Here is a 23,898-nt window from a genome sequence, read left to right as displayed (position 1 = left end):
AATTTTTTTTAAAAAGTAGAATTGTGGCAAAGAGTCAAACTTTAGCGTAAAGAGCGAGGGATTGCGGAGGGGACAACTCATTTTATATACGGAGTAATTTCTGTTCGTTTTAAGTTTTAATGTCGCTCCTTACTTTCAGCTAAAAAAATAATTTTTTTTTATTTAATTTCTGAACGTTTTTGAATTAATGCATGTTTGGTTTTGGCTCTCCGCACATAAATTATTAAAATGAAATTTGTATAATAATTCTTTTTTCTTTGCTAAATGGCTTTCTCTTAGTTTTGATCAGACGATTTTGAGAAATAAGGGGTGGAGAAGGAGGCCTAGTTGCCCTCCAATTTTTCGGTTACTTAAAAAGGCAACTAGAACTTTTAATATTTAACGAACGTTTTTATTAGTAAAAAATATACGTAACTTAACAATTAACTTACGTAACAAACTTTCATAACCTTATATTTTTAACATGTATACGAGGGGGTTTGTACCCTCGTTAATACCTCGCTCTTTACACTAAATCGTAAGTTTTGTCCCAATTCTTTAAGAATGACCCCTGAATCAGAAAGGCCGTAGAATAAATAGTTTAAATTACTAAAAATACTTTAGCATAAAGAGCAAGGTATTTATCTCCTCCTAAATACCTCACTCTTTATGCTAAAGTATTTTTAGAACCCCTCATATGCGGAATAATCTCTGTTCGTTTTAAGTTTCAATGCTACTTTTTCCTTTCATTTGAAAAAACGTTTTCATGTTTATTTTTCATTGTTTTCTTATAGTAATGCTTGAGAATCCTGCGCCCTTTTCATTGAATTTTTCTTTCCCCATGACAGATTCCTCCAAGGAAAGATCCTCCAACGTAGCCCCCTCTCCTCAGCCCCACCCCCAAGCAAAATAAAATCCCCCTGAAAACGTCTGTACACTTCCCAATAACCATTACTATATGTAAACACTGGTCAAAGTTTGTAACTTGCAGCCCCTCCCCCAGGGATTGTGGGGGAGTAAGTCATCCCCAAAGACATAGTTTTTATGGTTTTCGACTATGTTGAACAAAATGGCTATCTCAAAATTTTGATCCGTTGACTTTGGGAAACAAATGAGCGTGGGAGGGGGCCTAGATGCCCTCCAATTTTTTTTGTCACTTAAAAAGGGCACTAGAACTTTTCATTTCCGTTAGAATGAGTCCTCTTGCAACATTCTAGGACCACTTGGTCGATACGATGACCCCTGGGGAAAAGAAAAAAAAAAAACAAAAAAAAAAAAACAAACAAATAAACACGCACCCGTGATTTGTCTTTTGGCAAAAAATACGAAATTCCACATTTTTGTAGATAAGAGCTTGAAACTTCTACAGTAGGGTTCTCTGATACGCTGAATCTGATGGTGTCATTTTCGTTAAGATCCTACGACTTTTAGGGGGTGTTTCCCCCTATTTTCCTAAATAAGGCAAATTTTCTCAGGCTCGTAACTTTTGATGGGTAACACTAAACTTGTTAAAACTTATATATTTAAAATCAGCATTAAAATGCGATTCTTTTGATGTAGCTATTGATATCAAAATTCATTTTTTTAGAGTTTTGGTTACTATTGAGCCGGGTCGCTCCTTACTACAGTTCGTTACCACGAACTGTTTGATTGATCATTTTTCTGGTTTCACTTTTGCTAAACCATTAAAAAATCAAAGCGCCTATACAACGTCGAAAGCTCTCGCTAAAATATTCCTTAATTTCGGTATCCCTAATACAGTATTAAGCGATAACGGCCCTAATTTTGTATCGAAAGTAACCAAGGATTTAATGTCTTTCCTTCAAATAAATAAATTGGTATCGACCCCCTATCATCCACAGGCCAATGGGAAAATCGAGAACAGACACAAGCTATTCTCTAATATTTTAAGTATTTGTACGAAAGAAAATCGCAGGGATTGGCATGAAACCTTACCTTATTTAACAAATGTAATAAATACAGCTTACTCCCAGGTCATTCGCGATAACCCCGTTTTATATATTATTCGGACGAGACTTTAGAATCCCTTATAATGAAATAATAGAGTCACGACAATTTTATAATGATTCTCAAGATTATAAACAAGAATTTATCAATAGAATGAGGAAAACTTATAAACTTGTAAAACAAGAAATAGAAAGATTAAAAAGAAAGCAAGAAGCAAAAAATATTCCTAATGTCAAAGGTAAACTCGATTTCCAAGTAGGAGATTGTGTTTACTTAAAAAATGAAAACAAATCGGACGGCAAGAAACTTTCGGACCGGTACCTAGGACCGTTAAGAATAATTAAAAGGTATGATAATAATGTTACATTTAAACTATTAAAACCAAAAACAGGAAAAATTTATAAAACCCATGTTAGTCGTATAAAAAGGGCAAAATTCACAGAAACATGGACCCCTCAACCTTCAACATCAAATACCTCGAAGGATGAAAACCAACCACCTCGCTCTAGATTAAGTGAGCTTAAACCTTTTAATTTCAAACAAGGATATTTTGAAAACAGTAGCGACGAAGAAAAATTTAATGAATTTCTAACCATGACAAATATGGTTACCCCCCCAAAGTACCCCCGTTACGCGGAGATGGAGGAATAGCGATTCCTCTTCCAGTGAAGAATCAGAAGAGTTGGACTATACAATTTCTCCACAAACGCAATTTTTCCCGGATCGAATTTCGACACCTTTTCCACCAAAATGTTTCCCCGACAATTTGGTGAAACCTATTTCACCAATAGACAGACCTTTATCGTTACATGATGAATTAAATAAGGCTATACAAACTCCTAGGGACATAGAGTCACAAAGAGACAATCAACCCCAAAAACAAACATTAAGAGAAGCAATGGATATCATTAATTACCCAATTAAAACTAGACAAAGTACACTTGATACTAATCCAGCTACAGATGAACAACAATATCACGATATAACCGTCTCAAAGGCAAAACCAAAGGACTGGGTATCTTGGAAGGAAACCTTACTACAAACACTTCCTCACCCCCCGGAAGACATGGCTTTCAAGCAGTGGAGATTCCCCAAGAAGACGTTTGAATCCTCCCAAAGCTCCCAAGAATCGTTCAATTCTCCCGAACCCAGAGATCAACAGGACGAGTCAATCAGTAAACCCTCCACTTCACGAGGTGAAGAAATTTACGAAGGTCGAGCTGGATCTACACCTAAATCTCAAACTTCTACTTCAAGAGAACCAGATACTAAATCTACAACTAGTTCCTCAGATACTGAGAGTGAATCAGGCACAAATGAGCCCAAAGATGTGGAAGGAACAAGACCACAGAGTACAACTGCCCAGGCTAAAAAGGCACAAATTAAAGGTCAAAAATTTCTTAAAAAACAATATAAAAAGTTTGACTTGATATCGCTAGCGAAGCCAAAGAAAAAAACCGAGTCTACCGAAGAGAAGATAACAACAAGGTCACGCCGAGTTGTCAAAAAACCAGATAAATTAGATTATTAATAAAAGAAAAATAAAAATCTACCAGTCCTGGATAAAATAAAGAAAAAAAAATAATAATAAAATAATCATTTTTTTGCTAATTGTCAATTAATTACGCTAAGAAACCATCCTGTAATAAAACATTCGAAATTACAAGAAGTCTACTATACACGAAACCAGAATAGAGAAAGCGAGGCGCCCTTGCGGGTTGTAGTGGCAAGGCTTGGCGTGTTTCAACTTGCTTTGCCGCGTACTACCTGAGGGGACTCCTTGAAAACTACTTCTTCATTGTTACAGGCAGCGGTAAAGTGAACAAATACAAGTAAATCGCAACAAACTGTAAATTGAATTTTGACAAACCCAAAGTCCCCGTAAGCCAATAATCGGTAATTGGAGCTAATGTTGTTTACGAACTTCGTCTGAGTTTGTTGACAACATTAATTCGATTTCCCCATTACTATTTCTTCATTGCCTCAACCCATGTTAGACCAATTAATTCTTCCTATTATATAGAATATTCGCCCGTTTTTGAACGAATTTAAGTAAAAATCCTTGTACATTGTATTTCTCCACTTATTACTTGACGCTTCTAATTTATAACTTGCAAAACATTTCTTATTTCTCGCTTCCGATTTCCCCAAGTTATTAACCCCTCTTAAATTATTAACTACCCCATTTACCACCAAAATATGTCAAAAGCTGTTATAGATACAGAATTTATTTCAATTATCCATGCTAAGGAAAACATTATATACGCGGCAGCGATCTTAATTAAAGATGAGAATGGTAAAGAGGTGTATGCTGAAACATGGTACCTCAATTACGATTTAACAAAATTTGAACCTCATACATATAGATTTGGCTTAAAATTAGCGAATACTCCTAAATATCAACCCGCGAGAGGAGAAGTAAAAATAAAATATTCAAATAAAAATAAGAAAGGAAAAAACTTAACAAGCCTTCAACTATTAATAAGAAAACTACAACAAAAATTTAATATAAGCTATTGGTTTTGCAAGGGCCCAAATCAAACTGATCTACTTTTAATTGATAAATGTAGACCACCTAAAATTTGTTATAAGATCGAAGAAAATGAAAATTGTATTAAGTACGAAGGAATTCACCACCCCTTAGATGAAATCCGACATTACGCCAAATTTATGTATGATCCAACGTCCCAAGATTATGCAGTAAGGGGAAATAACATATTCTTAAAGAGAAAAAAATCGGTAGAAGCAAAAAAAGACGCATATAAAAGCAAATTAAAATCAAAAAAATTCAAACAATAAACAAAATCTACAATTTTTTTAGATGAAACACCAGAAGGACTCAAGGCGGAAAAAGGTAATTACTCATTAGATAATTAACCTGCTTATACGTGTGACTAATACTAACCGGGAAAATGCCGCGACAAAGAACCTTAAGTAATACCGACACCCTAGAACCCGACCAAGACCTGATGTTTGCGAGACCAGAATTTTGGATTTCAAATAAAACCCTAAGTCTACCAAACCTCTCAGTAATAGACTATGAACTACAGGAAATAATCTTCGAATCCGCAATAACTAATGCAATAAGAAACCTGGAATATAATACCTTATATTCATTATTGAAAGTTCCCGTTATTTTTAACGAGGAACTCTTAATACACGGAATAATCATCCTATTATATGGATCATTTTCATTAGATATATTGAGCAAAGATTACGATTATAGGCACAAAAATGCTGCATACACCTTCGCAGCCCTACTCCAAGCAATGCCCCCCGTTGCGTATCCTTTGATAGCATCTTTAATACGCGAAAATTTTTGGCACATAGAACAAGAATCAGGTTTCAAAATACTATGGCCCTTAAAGTTCCTGGACTTACTACTAAATGTGAATTACAAAATAGTGGAAGATGAAAATATATTGTTGGGAATATATGAACACTATTTGAGATACAGTACCAATTTTGACCCAATAATTGTAAAAAATTCAACCCATTATATTTATGATGAACAGTATATGGAGTTAATAAATGTAACAACAAAATTCTACATGAATGATGAAAATTTTGGATCAAAAATTTTGCCAGATAAAGACATCATTGTGTATGAAAAATTCCTAGACACAGCTAGCCCCCTATGCTTTCGTAAAGAATTGATTTATAAAATAATTCACACAACCTCAGATGAACTCAGTCTAAAAGATCTATGCAGGAAGAAAATACGGCAAACATTAAGGAAAAGGGACATTAATTATTCCATACAAAGCCTCCATATTCCCACTTTCCTAAAGAAATACATAATGTACATGGAAAACGGCCCCGGAATCAACGAAAAGGACTTCCAGTTAACATTTAAAACCCCCTACCTTTTGAAGTCAGCGTACAATTTAATGGCCAATAGTGGGCCAATTTTAAGAATAACAGAGAATCGTGAAATTGACGGTTCCTTTTTACCCTTTACCTTTTTTTTTCCTCCCCCCTTATGTAACTTTTCTAATTTGTAGACAAGGAAGAACCGTGTAAAATAAATGAAAAATTTGGTTGGCAGAGAATAGAAACCAATACCTTAATAAACACGTCATACGCGATTCTAGAAGAAACCAGTACCAAGGTAACCGCCAATTAACTTACTAACCTGCTTATAACTAACAAAAATTGAAAAAGTAATATCATGCCATTAAAAAGAACCTTAAGTTATCCCAACCTTACTAGGTTGAGGAATGGGGACAGTTTTGATATAAAAACTAGAACCATAAAAACTCCCGCCAGATACCTCAAAAACCGAACAGCTTGGTTTCCATGTAAAACACAAAGTTTGCCAAATTTGTCAAAAATTGAACACAAATTATTAGACCAAGATTTCGAAAATGCCGTTAAAAAAGCAACAAGAGAATTACAATACCGAACCTTCTATCTACTTCTCGAAATTCCTGTAAGCATCACTAATAAGTTGATAACAAGAATTTTGATCATCTTGTTATTTTGTTCATTTACACGCAAGATGAGAAAAGAAAACTTCCAGTATAAACAGCAACTTGCGTCTCGGACTTTTACGATCTTACTTAACAGAATCCCCCTCAAAAAATATCCTCTAGTTGCAACATTGATCAGCGAAAATTTTTGGAGAATCTATAATGACGGAAACTATACAATCATATGGCCTCTCAGATTTTTGTCAATGTTGATAAAAAGAAATACAAATGTCTTGTTGGAAAAACCAAGCATACTAAACAAAATTTATAAAGACTACAAGAACCATTATTCAGCTAGTAACTTGATAAGAAACGGCCGAAAATTCCATATTTATGAACCAGATTACAATGAACTGAAACAAATAATCTTTACCTGTAGCGAATGCGATGACAACTTTGCGTCAAAAATAGCGCCTCAAACAGATATAATCGTATTTGAAAAATTAATGAACTGTAAGGACCCCCTATTTTTCCATAAAATATTAATTTTCAAAGTAATCCATAGCGTGTCAGGACTCTTAACCTTAAAAGAACAGTGCAGAAGGCACGTCCGACTTCTTATGCGGAAAAGAAATATAAATTATACCCTGTGGAGCCTTCAAATACCTAAAAATTTACAAAAATATCTTATGTTCGCGGGAGACAATTCAGAAAATAAAGGTCAAATATCTGAATTAACCTTTTGGTCAGCTCCTATTCCTAGATCAAAAGATTTTTTAACATATATAGGCGGACCAATTTTCAACGTGCAAAATAATTTCGACATCAACTGTGGAACAAAACTGTCTACTTTACAAAAATTTTAAACCTCTGAGTAACAAACAGCTAATCCCACGAAATTATCCATGAAAACATGCCTAACTCCACCCAATAATTATTAATATAACCCAATTTAATTTTTTTTAGAAATTGGACTGGTCTAAAGATTTGAAGTAATGGAATCTCGGCCGAATTACTTCCTCGCAATCCAAGTTAAAAACCCTCAGATAAGGATGAATGCTTCATTAATGCAAAAACACGTAATTGAAACAAACCCTATGTTAACAAAAGCCTTAATCAAACAAAACTCTTTCCATCTAACGTTAAAAGTATTGCATCTGAAAAATAATACTGAAATTGAACATGTAAAAAGTGCTTTTGTCAAAACCATAGAAAAATATAGACAAAATTTCACGAATGAAAAACTTTATCTTGATTTTCAAGGCATCGGGGATTTCCTTGAGCAAATTATATATGCAAAATTAGAGAACGAAGAGGTAGTTAAAACGCGCCTAAATCCAATCATAGAAGAAATCTCGAAAGAAATTACCAAAAGCGGAGTACAAATTGTAAATCAAGAAAACTGGAAGCCACATTTAACGTTAGTTGACCTAAGAAAAGTAAAAAAGCTAAGGAAAGAGGCACGAAAACTTCACCCCTCCTTAACTTCCAATTTTAAAAACATGAAATTTGGAAGAGAACTTGTAAACGGGTTACAATTACTATCAATTTTCGGACCCAAAAGCCAAGAAAACTATTACGAGATAATAGCAGAAGTAGCATTTGCACAAAACACCCCTAGATGCTAAAAGTAAAAAAAAATAAAATAAAATCAAATGAAGTAAAGACGTTTCAGGAACAGAAAGGAGAACGAAACAGGAAATATATGGCGGTAAGGTAATGATTTTTCAAAATAAATTACGCTTACCAAAACTAACATTACAAAAAAATATATATAACCTCCGTATAACTATCTTAATTCATATACTTATAGTAAGATAAATATGTTTAGAAATTACCAAAATCGCCGGACCTGTGAACTTTACAAAATATTATAAATAAGTGTAATAGCATATACCACACGAAAAACCTAAACTTAACACTTAGCCTACTAACCTTTAGCCTACTACTTAAAAAAAAAAAAAAAAAAATTTTTCTCTTCGCATAATTTTAACAAAAACATTTAACAAAATTCAACCTCTTACCTTATGCGATCTACATGGATTCATGACACGGTCCGAACTTTGAAAAATACTTCAAATATCAAGCTTTGAAAATACAAGCTTTGAAAACATATCAAAACACAATAACTATATTTGATAAACATTTGTTCACAAAGTATACTTATGTATCTCGCTTAGATAACAGAATATAGTCTTCCCATCTAAACAACTGAACAATGTATTGTAAAACGAGACTTTTATATAACGATAAACGAAAACAACCTTTAGTATAAAGGCCAACATAGTCGCATCATCCTATTGAAATATCGCTACTTACAAAGTAATACATTGTTCTTAATTTGACTAGCTCTCATTCCAAATGCAAAGTGCCGAAATAAACCCTCAATCATTATCTACTTACATCTACTTGAGGAAGATACCTCAAATCTAAAGGTTTTTCGAAAAGCCATAATTATACGGCACATCTTCAACCGACAAGATAATTGGGATAAGAAAGTATTTCTGCCTAATGAAAAAATGCTTATTTTTTTTCCTTATTCAATCAAGTTGAAAATAACACACTTATCTATTTCATAACTAAACTGAAAATTTTATACAAGGAATAACTTAATGAGAAAAAACATTTAATAAATCGTATGAAAGTGCGCCGTATTACACTATGATTGTGATACAATCTATTCTTAATTATGATACAATATAAGATTATATATACAAAGAAACTAACAACACGCGACTTTTTCACTTAAACTAGGCTAAAATTCAACCGAATTTAAATAAGTGGTTAAAAGTTTTTCTTTTCTCTTTTCTCCCAGTTAGGCTACTTAATTTTCAGCGGAAAGAAGTCCAAGCATAAAACGATGCTACGTGTCGAAATTAAACCCTTGTACCTCAATATAACACCTTCAGCCAATTTGTGCCCGTCTGGCATAGCTATAATTATCTCCCCAAAGTACTTGCCAGGAAAGCTCTGATCTATATCTTTGAGATAAAGTTAATAGGCCTTATAATCTTATTATATAATTACAAACCCTCATTTTGAGCTTTAGACTATATCAAGACATCTATAATTTGATTTAAACATGAATACTATTATTTTAAAATATAGGCTATATTATAAAAGCTATTATTTTAAACTATAGGCTATATTTAAACAACATGCTTAGTACATGTGTGCATATGCGTATAAATTTAAAACTTATAAACCTTACTTACCCTACAAATTATCACAATACGATTTACAATAAGTATTCTTTAAGAAAGAAAAAATAAAAAGGAAACAAGTTGTGAAACTTTTCAAATTCTTAATCTAAAGTTTAACTTATTTTAAATGAGTACAATATAGATTTATACTACAAAGGACTAGTAGCCTACAACTTATTAATTAAGTTAGGCTAAGATCCTACTAAATTTAAAGACGATTTAAATCATAAGTCAAAGGTTGTTCTTCTTTTACAACTAAGCCAATTAGTTTTAAGCTAGAAGGAGTTTAAATGCGAAAGAACACTTAACTTATCGAAAGTCAAACTATTATACCTCAATACGACACCCTCTCGAATTTGTGCGAGTTTTGCAATAGCTATGATTGTTTCTCAAAGTGCATACAAAAAAAATGGCTGTAATGAGTTAGAAACATAGTTACTAGGTCTTACAATCTTATAATATAATAATTATCCCTACTTTTAAAACTCCAAACTAGATTAACCCAACCATAATTAGATCTTACCCAATTAATGCCATGAGTCAAAACTTTAACAATAAAATAAGCCTATCCTTCTATTACATCTACTTAATTAGTAATTTAAGCCTCAAGCCGTATCAGACACACAAGTTGTTTCATACTGTTTCATACATTTATCAGATATGTGTTTTAAGCAAATTTTCCCCTTGGTTAGCAAAATTTTAAACAATTTTAGTTTTTAACTATTTGGAGTTATAAAGAAGTTTAACGGCGATCCTCTCAAAATACAAATGTTATTAATTTTTTTTATATCTAGGTATTTTTGTAACTAAATAAAATAACTTTAATATAAATATTGCCAATGTATATCCATCCCCCCCAATGAAAGTAGAGAACATCTAATAGGTCTTGAGTTAACTCCATCCTAGACCTAAAATAAAACTTAAAAAAAAAAAAAAGTCCCTAATAGATTATTAGCGAGACTAAGCTAGTACTTTAATTTGCTGAATACCTAATGATTGCACCCTTGAAATATTATTATTTTATCTTCCAAAAACACACACCAATTATTAATTTTCTGACAAAAATTCAACATTTTTGAGAAAGATACATGAGACTTTTGCTACTAGGTTCTCTGATCCGCCGAATACGATTGTATGATTTTCGTTAAAATTCTGTGATTTTTAGGAAGTGTTCCCCCCTATTTTCCAAAAAATCCCTGTTTTCTCTATTTTAAATAGCCCCTTTTCTGAAATGGGCGGTGCCAAAGATCTTCCGTAATGACCCTTTAGTCTATTCAGACCCGAGTCTTCATTGGAAGCATCTTCGATATTCTTTAACCCCCCAATTTAAAATTATTGATATTTTTTTAAATTGATTTTTTTAACACTAAATCTTAATGACAATAGTGTGTTAGCCCCTTGAATCTATCTTCAAAAACTCCAATAATACTCAATAAATCTCAGCGTCACGCAATCCATTTTTTCTTTCTATAATTGATTAAATATTAATTACAGATAAGAAAGATGATCTTAACAATTTTGATGACCATGTGTATAAGTGCCCATACACAAGATGTCGTAAAGCATGGAATAATATTCAAACACGAAAATTCACTTCTAACTAGTAACAATGCTTGGAAAATTTTTATGAAGCTAGACCCTAAACCATTTGAAACATTGTTCCAACAAGTTATAAGACTGGAAAAAAATACATTTGACCTAAAAGAATCAATTTTTCAATTTTTAAAATCAGACAAGGGACTACAAGCAAGCAAAAACAACCATAAGGAAAAGAAAGAAACATCCCTTAACTCTCCCAAGGTCAAAACAAAAAGAATAGTAGATGATTTTGATGCGAAAATGGCCGAAATCGATAAAGCTATAGGATTCGGAAAAACCATTGAAAAAAGAAAACGAAGGTCAATTAACGAGGACCAAAACTCAGATATCGATAAAGAGACCCAAGATACAATTGAGCCAATCAAGACACAACTTAGACAAAGAAAATTTTACGATGGACAATATACATTATTGAACGAATTGCCCACGGTATGGAATTTCTTCAAAGAACTATGGAATGGACCAAAACAAATTAACAGGGCTAAGAACAAACCAATACAAGAAAAAATAAATTTATCTGAAATAAAACCAACGAAGGTTGAAACGAGAGACATAACCAGTATTTCCCAATACACACAGCAAACCGCTACAATTGAAACCCAAGCAACAAGCATTGTATCTGACCTCGTAACGCGAACAAATAAAATACCAGAGATAATAAGAGGTATAGAAAATATTGAAGTGGGATTGAATTCCACTAATGGTACCAGCAAACCAAAATACAAGTTTAAATGTCAATACTTCTGTAAAATAATAAACGTCACAACAGAAGCTACCAAAATCAACACGACCGCCCATGTTCCACGTATTACTTCTTATACCGAAGAAAGCACAAACGGATTAATGGAAATCCCCAAAAACACCGAAAAAGAATACAAAACGACTACTTTCTGGAAATACGATACTCAGAACGAGGAAACCACAGCAGAAACTGATTTTACTCCAACAACAATCGAAACTGAACATACCCCAATAACAGAAGTGGAAGAAACATTCCCCTCGTCAAACCCCACGACGACTGACCCACAACCAATAAAGTTAGACACATCAATATCAGAAATTACTACAAGTACTGTCCCTAGTGTACTAGTACCAAGTAGGAATGATAAAATTTTAATAACAGTAAGGCAACCCTATCGGTCAACTAGTTTAATTTGGACGTCAAGCAAAAAAGGCAGAATACAAGTTAGATGGCAAATCCCTTTTGTCTACACCGATTATAGTAGAACAGAATGCATGGAAGGGGACAAAAAATGCCAAGATGAAAACCACTGGAGAGAATGCTGGACTATAGATGGTAAAAAAACTTGCGCACATCTAGCTATGGCTGACGAACCAGCGAAGGACGAATTAGAACCCCTCCCGGAATTAACCATGGAGAATGCACATAAAATCTCAACTCACCAGGCATTCCTTATCTTATATAGACAAAGGTTAGAGGCGTTATTTGAACTATTCAATACAGAAATACAAAAACTTAAACAAAGCACTACACGTATATTCGAAGTATTTTTCCGAAGAAGTAAATATAAACGATCAACAAGTCTAATCCTGATAGTAGGAGAACTTGCTTCCCGACTATTCGGTTTGTCAACCGAAGAAGATTTAAATATACTAAGAGATAATGTTAAAAGACTCAACACAGCCATGAATACAACACTACATGTCCAAAAAATACAAGCAAGTATCGCCAATTATCAAAAAGACAAAATCGAGGCTATATCCAAAAAAATATCAAGAACAGTCAGCACAATGAACTATTTAAAAAATGAAGTAGACAGAGTAATCTCTGATTCCAGCCTAACAATGGTGTCACTAGACATTGTTACGGATCTTAAGAACATCCTAAACGAAATAAAGACTCACTTAACATTTGGTCTCCACTTACCAGTAGAACCAGAAGTAGCTAACTTGTTTTTATATTATACCAAACTAAAGGTGCATATTACCGAGATCAATGAGCAACTATTTGCTGTAGTCACAATTCCTTTGATTAATCAACAATCCATATACGACCTATACAAAATATCTACATTTCCAATCAACATTAAGGAGACAAACTCCTTCATGAGCATCATCCCAGAAGCGGAATATATGTTAATAGATCAAGATAGAAGAAAATACGCGTTAGCAAATACCGAAGAATTAAAAGAATGCGTGTCATTTAAAAATTTGGTCTGCCAACTTACATTACCTATATATAACGTAAAGATAGGATCATGCATGCTAGATCTATTCCTAAAGGAATCGCAGCAACAAAATATTCCTGATTCTTGTGAAGCCTTAATAGGAAATACCAAAAGAGAAACTTTCATTAATTTACGGAACGACTTATGGTTATTTACAGTACCTAAAAAGACGGTAGGAACTCTATCCTGCTATAACAATACAGAAAAAATTTACCCCAGCTATCGAACCGAAATATTATTACAGGATGTTGGGACTATTACAATCAAACAAGGTTGCAGACTTGTAACTAAAGAAACAACCGTCCAAACACCTCTAATCACAACCAGCACTAACGTCATGAGCCCAAAAATAATAAATTTTCAAGGAATAAACTTGTCCTTCACGATTCCGAGTATAAATGATGAAGAATCTAAAACATCCATATGGCCAAAAATAGAAAAGATCAAAGGTACAATGCAATTAACAAAAATAAAGGAAGCGTTAGATATGCAAATACCCTTATTCACTAACGAAGACCAAAGATTGAAATACGTGGAGAGCCAATACGGTTTGTTCTCACCAAACTCATGGTATAATATTATAATCACAATATTCATGGTATTTCTTATTTCACTAACAATAAGAGCGCTACTAACAATTAACTATGGGAAAATACTGAAGAGAAAAAGGATAAATACTGATGCAATTGAGGCACAAGAGATGCATCAATTGAACCCTACTGCTTCTGATGATATTTAAGCCATTTTAACAGGGAGGATGTAATAATCCGGGGAAATTAAGAGGTCTTTCTCCGTACGTAACATCCTTTCCCTACTGTAGAAATATTGTTGGTGTATAGCAGCTAGAAGGCTATGATACAACATACTGTATTACTTTTTGGCATATACATCAAAAATACTCTTGGCAGAAAATCTTCATGTAAATATAGACCTCTAACAAGCACGAAAAAATTCGTTCCTATCTGTGTATGTGCAAGAGATTTAAGAGGTCATCTCTTGTAATTTTGCTGATCTATTTAAAAAAAAACGTTCCAAGGCGTGATAATTGAAAGGCTATGATGCAAAATGTATTACTTTTCGACTAATCACGCATTGAAGGTTCAAATTTTTTTCGATGATCCAGAACATTAAGACCTCTATATAATCTTACATATATATATAACCCTCTTTAGTGCCGTGATTTTATATTTACATGTAATCATAATAATATAGTAATAGTGTAGTACCAATAAAACTATTTTCAGTTGCTATATGACCAAATATACCTCACGTTACTTCAAATGTACCTGAGAATTATTAGAATTTAAAACTTCTTTTATAAAATCGTACATTCGATTTCACTTTGAATGTTTGAAAAAAAAAATTAATTACTGTTATGCAATTATGTGCTATTATTATGCAATAATGCTTTATGTTGTCATATCACTAGTACCATGTTATATGTTGACAACATGATTCTGCTTGGAAATTTTTATTACAGAATTTGGCATGCTACTAACATTGGCCAACAATGTCATGGTCAAAGACTACAAAACACCTATCATGATTTATCAACCACCGAAGAATGCCCAAAACACGTCTGATTCAACCGGAAAACTATCACCCATCTTTCATTTCTGACTGTACGATGTAGACTAGAGAAAACGAAACATCCAGCCAGCGGGTACGACAACATACCCACGCAAAAACACCATTAGTGAACCCAATTCAATATGGAAACCCTCACACACCTAATGAAGTTTTAGAACAGGAGATTCAAGTAAGGTGTTAGATAGTACTCCAGTCCAACTGTAGTACCGGCCGTACCTTTGTACTTAAACTGCTGGGGATAGGTGATTCTGAGTCCCGCGCTTCCCATTTTGTAAAAGCGTAAAAACAAAAAATCTTTACTTTTGCTAAATGGTGATAAATTAGAAAATGACGATATATTTGTTCAATCAGAAAATAGGGCAAGGACACGAAAATTGTGATTGGTGTGAAACTAATATCCAGAACTAATAAGTGATGAACATTTAAAAAAGTGCCAAATAGTGAATTATAAATTTAAGTAAATAAAAGTGCCAGTGAAAATCTTTTTATATTACGTTGTGTATTTTTATTTTTATTGTTAAAATACCTGGGATCAATTAAAAATCAGATATAACAGTTAAAACTTCAAGTAAAAATGGACAATTGGAACCAGGTATTCGAGTGTAATAACAATTAATGTCAAGTGTTGTGGTTAAATAATTTTTTTTAGTGCTAGGTGCAGGACATATATATATAAGGTGTAGGAAAATATTTCTTAAATTTTAATCATCATTTACAAGGTTATGGAATTATAATAAAATTTTTATAAACAATAAGGAATAAAATGCAATATTTAAAGAGAGAGATTAGACTGATTGATGGGGACATCAATCTACAATGGGAAAGGGGATATGTAACATATAGACCAGCCCCCCCCCCTCTATAAAATTCAGGACCAAATCCCTCATTCACATCCCCTTAGAAATCCTCAAATATAGGACCAAATCTCTCATCCATACTCTTCTAGGAACTCTTAAACTCAGGACTAAATTTCTCAGTCACACCCCTTTAGTAAATTTCAATTTGAAAAAGGTTTGAATAAAATCATTTAGAATTTAACAGTTGCTAAATTTAACAAGTCTGCATAATCCTACGCAGTTAGACTACGTGCATTTAGATAAGTGAAAGGTTACTTAACAAGTCAAGTAACCAGTTATTCTGACCCCTGAGTTTTTCAACAGTCTGCATAGTCCAACACGGTTAGACTATGTGCATTTAGATAAATTAAAAGTTACTCAACAAGTTGAGTAACCAGTTACTCTGACCTATGGGTTTTTCTCAAAACCAAAAGAGAAATCCTTGCCAGCTTTTGGATGCGAGACTAGTCACATGATTAAATATTACCAATAGTAGTGGAGGTCAACTTCCGCAGGTCACCAAGCCTGTCCGGCAAGTGCGCGCGTTGGATATATGAGCCCAACACAAGGGCAAATAGTTAGTCTTAAGGAAGGATTCGAATTGTCAAGATCAATTTTGCTCATGTTCACCTTTTCATGCAATAAGTCATTGAAGCTGTTTTGTCAATAGTTGTATATTGTAAGTAAATAAACCTTATTGTATTTAATCATCTTTTGTCTATGTATTAGGGCATCAGGTACAGTTCCTCTAGCTTTCAGGTACGGTCCCAAGGGAATCTATAATTGTTGCAGGAGACCTCGAACAACACTGAGATGTTTCTGTCTCCCAGGATACCGGGGATTATATACGAAGCCTTTTTATTTTATTTATAATTTAGCTCCCATATCCACATCAAGCTATTAAGACTTAGAAAAGTCCCAAGCAACTCAACGCCAACCCCTTTTAGATATAATCCCAACACAAACTAATTAATTAACAAAACCACCCCGTAACATTATCACTAGCATCAGAGTTTCATCATGAATCTAAATATGGCATTCATTTCTGTTACAATTATTTACAAAAACACATCTAAGCTTCTTTTAATTTCCTCGTTTTGTTTAAAGAAATGTCATGATGATGAAAGTGGCAATCCAATATGAAGAATAGGCCTATTAAATTTTGTTAAAAGCTCTAATTTGAATTGAAAAATACTAAATATTGTTGATTAGCCCTAGACTATCTTTAACACCATTAAAAAAACAAATACTTTTAATGGCAGTATATATTGCAGTAACATATACATTTATAGAAATGGCAGATGTCTTGGAGATCTGTCTTGGAGAATTTTTTTGATATCTGCAACCATTATACCAATTTTGATAATTCAGAAGGGATCATTCAATTATTCAATGAATGATCATTCAGCCATTAGTGTATCTATCTACATTTTCAAAAACATGTTTTACCTTGGCTATGGGTTTTTGGTCTCATATTCATCGGCTCTAGTTTTTCAAAATGAACTAGTTTTTCAAAGCCCTATGGATATTGGTGTTAAAAACAACTTTCTGAGACCCTATCCTATTAGCCCTCTGGATTTGCTTGATTCAAATCAAGCCATTCTTGTTTTCTTACAAATATTATTTGGCAGCTTTTTGCTTGTAGCAAATATCAGATGGGAAGCTAAGCCAGCTCTTGGATAATACCTTAAAACAATATTGAAATATTATTTGAAGTTGCCCAAAGTGGATAGGACGTATGTGCCAAGAAGTAGCCACCAGTGCTAATTGCTGCTTAGAAGCAGTCACCAGTGTTAATTTTTCAATAAATTTTAAAAGTCATATAACACTTAAAGCTTTAATCCTATTCAAATAATATCATCTGGGAAAGTTGCCCATTATTTCCAAGAAGAAATAATTGAGTTTTCTAAAATTAGGGAAAAGCTTAAACAAAAAAAAAATAAGTTGGACAGTCAGCCATAAAAGTTCTTAGATTGCCAATGGTTGGTGAAATACTAGTGAGATAGTGGTTTGTGATATAGGAGGTTGATGATAACAATCAGTTTTTAGCTTGACTTACAGTGTTTTAAAATCTAAGAAAGATCATACAATTGTTAAGTAAGTTTTGGGTTTGGCTGGCATTTAGCTGCAACTATTTTGGATCATGTATTGAATTGGTTTCATGGTGACATTGGTTAATTTAGTATACTAATATAAATGTATTTCAGACAAAGGTTAATACAATCTAGATAAGGGTTGAATGGGAACCTTTAAGTATTCTTATATTTCAGCAGGACTGTCTCATGGGATTGTTTTTATTTTTTGGTTATCAATAGGTAATTGGTATTTTTGAAGGTCAAGGAGCTGCTGTTTGGTAGCTCACTGTGAACATCCAATTTAGGGCACTATTTGTAAGGGTCAATTTTTTAAGGGTATACTTTTTTTTTAGTATTTTTAAGGGTCAAGGAGTTGCTGTTTGGTAGCTCACTGTGAACATCTAATTCAGGGCACCATTAAATTAATAGCAATGTTTTTTGTGTTGAAATTGTAAATTTTCTGGGTACACACTTATCAGTGGCATATCTTTCATTAGTTTTAGGAGAATTTAAGTTGAATCTTGTTTATCTAAAATCAAAGCCACATCTTTAGGCACCTGTGGCTGGTACATGACTATTTACTAAATTAATTAGAAAAAACTTTTTCTACAAAATATGTTTTTCCAAAAAATATGAAGAACTCCTTTAAACTAAAAATGAACAAAAACAGAATCAAATGATTTACCAAGCATAAAACTACCACAAATCAGCATCAATAAACAAATGAAACCCAAAACGAGCAGAAACTACAATAAATAACCAAGTTAAACTCAAAACGAGCAGAAATTAACATGAGTAGAGTTCAAAACCCCCTATGCTTTCTAAAAGCCAGAATATAATTTGAACTTTACTAAAGATAAAAAAAAAAAATTCAAATGAAAGTGCATTGTCAGTTTAATATACATATGCTGATATTTGTTCCTTTAAATCTAAATTAATTTTTATTTCTTAGTTATTAAAAGTGAGAACATTAAAAAAAATCAGTAAAGTACAAATTATATCTTGGCCTTTAGAAATCAAAGGGGTTTTGAACCCTAATTATGTTAGTTTCTGCTCGTTTTTTAGTTTGACTCAGTTATTTATAGTAATTTCTGTTTGTTTTGGGTTTCATCTGTTATTTAATGCTAATTTCTGGTAGTTGTATGCTTAGTATATTTTGATTCATTTTTTGTTCATTTTTGGTTTAATGGAAACTAGTTCCATTATTAATAGTCAAGTTTAATTCGACTATTATTACAATTTCCTGTCAAATGAGGCCCTTTTTGAAGTTTCTATGACGTTTCCTAAAAAAAAAAAATGTATATGCCCCCAGGGCATGAATTACAACTTTTGCCCTTGAGGATTGGGGGGGGGTGTCATCCTCAAAGACATAGTTTTCCGAACCTTTTGAATTCATCTAAAAATTTTAATTGGATGTGTTTGGGGAAATGGTGGGTATTGGAGGGGTGTTAGTTGCCCTTCAATCACTTTTAACTATTAAAAACAGTTCTAGCCCTCTCAATTTCCAATCGAATGAGCCCTTTTTGAAGTTTCTATGACAACATCTTCTATAAAAGACCTTATATGCCCCCAGGGCATAACTTACAACCATTGCCCCTAGGGCTGCTGGGAGCGGGCTGTCATCCTCAAAGACATACTTGCTTGATCTTTTGACCATGTTGAACAAAATGGCTATATCAAAATTTTGATTGGATGTGTTTGGGGAAATAGTGTGTGTGGGAGGTGGGTTAGTTGCGCTCTAATTACTTTTCACTATTAAAAAGGGCACTAGGTCTTTCAATTTCCAATCAAATGAGCCCTTTTTGAAGTTTCTATGACAACTCCTTTGATACAAAGTGCATGTTTAAACAAAAAAAAAATCAATAAAAAATTTATATACATTGTGCCAACATTGTTTTTTACTTAGGCAGCGCCATCTCTCTGCCTATGATAAGATAGTCAAAATGGAAGAATTAGATTCAAGATTTTCATAACAAGTTTAACTTTGAATTTAAAAAGTGACAAAATATTTTATGTTTATTTTATTGCATAGAATTTGCTATTCTAGAATTTCAATACCCCAGGACATACTCATGCTAAAATCCAAATCTATACCATCTTCAGTATCATTGATTCATTCCTCTTAATGCATCTAGCATATATAATAGTTTAGTTGTTAGAACTGTCATTTGTTCATTAATGTTCTGTAATTCAAATTTAGTGCTAAATTATTTGTCAATTGGGCTTATATAGTATACCTGCTACCAATGCACAAACAGTGGTTGCTATTTTAAATAATGATAATTTGACCTACTTACTTCATGCTTATATACTTTTATAAATTCAAGATTTTGAAAGTTTACAGTTTTTCATTAAACAACATTACCAATTTCTTTTCAATCAACCTCTAAAAGCTGTGGAACATGTAGTACTCTGCCAACAAACACAAATAATATTTTGTCACAGATAGCATCATTAATGCAAACAAAATAAAAACCACAGAACACAAAACTAAATAGATTGAATAGACTAAATTAATTAAGTAGATTAAATACACTCCAATATAATAACGATAAATAAATAAGAGAAACAAATACAAAACAAATAAAACGGCTTCTGTGAAGCTGTTTTTTACAATTTTTACGTTTTTTACAAAGGATTTTTAACAATTTTTTCAACAAAGTAAGTGACAGTTACTGCATATTATATCCAATTTTTTGTACAAACTTTTTGCATTATAGAATTTACATAACTATATGTAATTTGCCCCTATACATAAACATAACTGTATTTTGTGACTGGCTGGTAATGAAAAGATGAGAAACTTTGAAGTAATATTGTAGTTGCATTCTGTTTCTGTGGTTAACTCAAGTGTTGTGAACACAAATAATATTTTGTCATTAATGCTGGTAGCACATTAATGCTGCCAGGGAAGTTAATCTAGCGTATCAGCTACAGTTATCCAAAGTAGTATTTGACAGTTCTAGAGTAAGGTGAATTAATAACCCTGCCATGTTGAACAAAATACACTTGATTGATTGTAAAATTTTACATTGTCACATCTTGGTTGGATTTGAGATGATTTAGAGTTTTCGACTTTCCCAAAAGGCATTAACAGTCAGAATACACTCTCCAGAATAAGTTTGCAATCTGTTTGTAAGGGATTTTGTTTGGAGGCCATTGCAACCATTCCTCTTTGAGGAAAAAATGTCCAGAAATTTTGTTTGCAATGGTGAAAAAAAATGTGTTTTGTATACATTCAGTTTGATTCTAATATCCTTTGTCAATTACTTGCTCATTCTTCTTAACCAGTTCCTTCACTGTTCCAAATAATGGAGGAAGATTTGCTAGATGTTTTTCAGACAAATTATCCATGGATGTTTAGGGTGCCCAGCTGACTGACCCTATTTCAAACTTTAGGCTGTACAAAAGTGTGGTTTAATCCTGCTTTTTAGGGCTATAATGAAAGAAAGGTTGAGATGGCTGGGGCAAGTTGTGTGAATGAAGATTGTCCTTTTTTGCCAACTGGCTAGGGCTAAACGGAAAATCAGGTTGTCCTCAGTTGGGGTGGTAGGATGTTGTAAGGAAAGATTTAAGGGAAATGTGCACCTCCTGGGATGGTGTAAAGAGGGAGGCTTTGAATAGATTTGGATGGAGATGAGTGTGTGTAGCTGGGTTGGTGGCTGGGTTCTGTGGTGATTTGTTAGTAGTAGTAGCAGTAGTTCTTCACTAATATTCTTGATTCTGTGGATATAGTGAAAAAAAGAAGTGATCATGAGCAAATCATCAAAGCAATAGAATTTATTGAATAGCTCTCAGTTTATGGTTGTTGTGAAAGCATCTCCTCTGCAGACAGATCTAGTTTCCAACCAGTAATAGTAAGCCGCCTTTGTTAAACTGAATGTGTTGAAAGATAAAGTATAACTTGGCTGCTATTACTTAGCAGTCTCTTATGTATGGGTAAATTGGCTTGTACCAGCATTATGCTAAGAAGTTCCAGCAGGAGTTCATAGTTACAAATAGACCGTACCAGGAGTTTAAAAAAAAAAACTGGTGTAATGAGATAAGAATTTTTTCTAATACAAATGTTAAGTAGTCTTTGTGTTGTCAAATAGCTTGTAACATATATTAACCTGCACATTTCATAAGAAGCAGTTTTTTCTTAACCTACTGAGGTTTTATTTATAGTAATTTAATAAAAAAAACAAGCTTCTTCAATTGAAGGTAAGAAGCAACATTAAAACTTAAAACGGACACAAATTATTCCGTATACGAGAGGTTTCTCCCCCTCGTCAATACCTCGCTCTTTACACTAAAGTTTGAATTTTGTTCAAATTCCTTAAGAATGACCCCTGAATCACAAAGGCCATTTAATTAGACTAAAGTACTAAATTACTTTTGAAAGTACTAAGAAAACTTTAGCGTAAAGAGCAAGGTATTGACGAGGGGGTGAACCCCCTCATTTACGTAATAATCTCTGTTCGTTTTAAGTTTTAATGTTGCTCCTTACTTTCAGTTTAAAATACTTTTTTTTTTCTTTTAAATTTAATTTCTAATCGTTTTTTAAATAATACTGGAAAATACGGCGCCACTTTCTTTGAAAATTCGCTTCCCCCATAAAATTCCTCCATGGAAAGATCCTCCCGCGTAAACCCCTCCCCCCCTCCCACCAGAAAAAAATTCTCTTGAAAACGTCTGTATACTTCCCAATAACCAATACTATATGTAAACGATGGGCAAAGTTCATAACTTTCAGCCCTTTCCCAGGTGGATATTAGTCATCCTCAAAGACATGGTTATAGATTTTTTTTCCTATTCTGAACAAAATGGCTATCTGGAAATTTAGATTGGATGACTGGGAAAAAATAAGCGTGGGAGGGGGCCTAGTTGCCTTCCAATTTTTTCGGTCACTTAAAAAGGGCACTAGAACTTCTAATCTCCGTTTGAATGAGCCCTCACACGGTATTCTAGAACAACTGGGTTGTTACAATTGTGAAAAAAACAAACAACAACAAACACGCATCTGTGATCTTTCTTCTGGCAAAAAATACAAAATTCTACATTTTTTGCCAGAAGACTGATCACGGATGCGTCTTTACTTGTTTTTTCTTTGTTTCGTTTTTTGTTTTTTTTCCAGGGGTGATCGTATCTTGAGCTTGCGAGAGGGCTCATTCTAACGGAAATTAAAAGTTCTAGTGCCCTTTGTAAGTGACCAAAAAATTGGAGGGCACCCAAGCCTCCTCCCACGCTCATTTTTTCCCAAAAGTCACCGGATCAAAATTCTGAGATAGCCATTTTATCCACCATAGTTGAAAACCTAATGACCATGTCTTTAGGGACGACTTCCTCCCCCGCAGTCCCCGTGGGAGGGGCTGCAAGTTACAAACTTTGACCTGTGTTTACATACAGTAATGGTTACTGGGAAGTGTACAGACGTTTTCAGGGGGATTGAGTTTAGGGGGGTTACGTGGGAAGATATATCCATGGAGAAACTTCTCAAGGGGGAAGAAAATGTCAATGAAGGGGGCGTAGGATTTTCTAGCATTATTTGCAAAAACAATGACAAAATAAATATGAAAAGTTTTTTTCTACTGAAAGTAAGGAAGAGCATTAAAACTTAAAACGAACAAAAATTATTACGCATATGAGGGGTTTACCTCCTCGTTATACATCAGTCTTTACGCTAAAGTATTTTTAGTAATTTCAACTATTTATTCTACGGCCTTTGGGATTCAGAGGTCATTCTTAAGGAATTGGGGCAAAATTTAAGCTGTAGTGTAAAGAGCGAGGTATTGACGAGGGTAGAACCCCCTCATATACGCAATAAAAACATACGAATATGGAAATTCGTTACATAAGTTAATTCGTAAGTTACCTATATTTTTTACCAATGAAAATGTTTGTAAAAAATTAAAAGTTCTAGTTGCCTTCTTAAGTTGTCGGAAAATTGGAGGGCAACTAGGCCTCCTCCCCCGCTCATTTTTTCTCAAAATCTTCCGATTAATTGCAATTAATTAATATGCAAATTTCGTTTTAATTACTTATGTGCGGAGAGCCAAGATCAAAAC

The 23,898-nt window shown here is 33.4% G+C and overlaps 2 protein-coding genes across 2 annotated transcripts in view; both read left to right on the top strand.

The window, feature by feature from the left end:
* LOC136028778 (histone H2A-like) overlaps positions 1-23,898 on the top strand; it is a 141,613-nt gene that overhangs the window by 7,439 nt on the left and 110,276 nt on the right. The window lies entirely within an intron of this gene.
* The window catches only part of LOC136028777 (uncharacterized), a 281,013-nt gene continuing 261,093 nt past the window's right edge, over positions 3,979-23,898 (top strand). Inside the window, exon 1 of the mRNA XM_065706678.1 lies at positions 3,979-6,058. Within this exon, the coding sequence (XP_065562750.1) occupies positions 4,860-5,951 (1,092 nt within the window). The 5' untranslated portion in view covers positions 3,979-4,859 and the 3' untranslated portion in view covers positions 5,952-6,058. The remainder of the gene's footprint in view (positions 6,059-23,898) is intronic.

This window comes from Artemia franciscana, chromosome 7, assembly GCF_032884065.1.
Source record: "Artemia franciscana chromosome 7, ASM3288406v1, whole genome shotgun sequence".
NCBI lineage: Eukaryota > Metazoa > Arthropoda > Branchiopoda > Anostraca > Artemiidae > Artemia > Artemia franciscana.
Note: the sequence above shows the minus strand (reverse complement) of the source record. Positions and strands in the feature narration are given on the sequence as shown.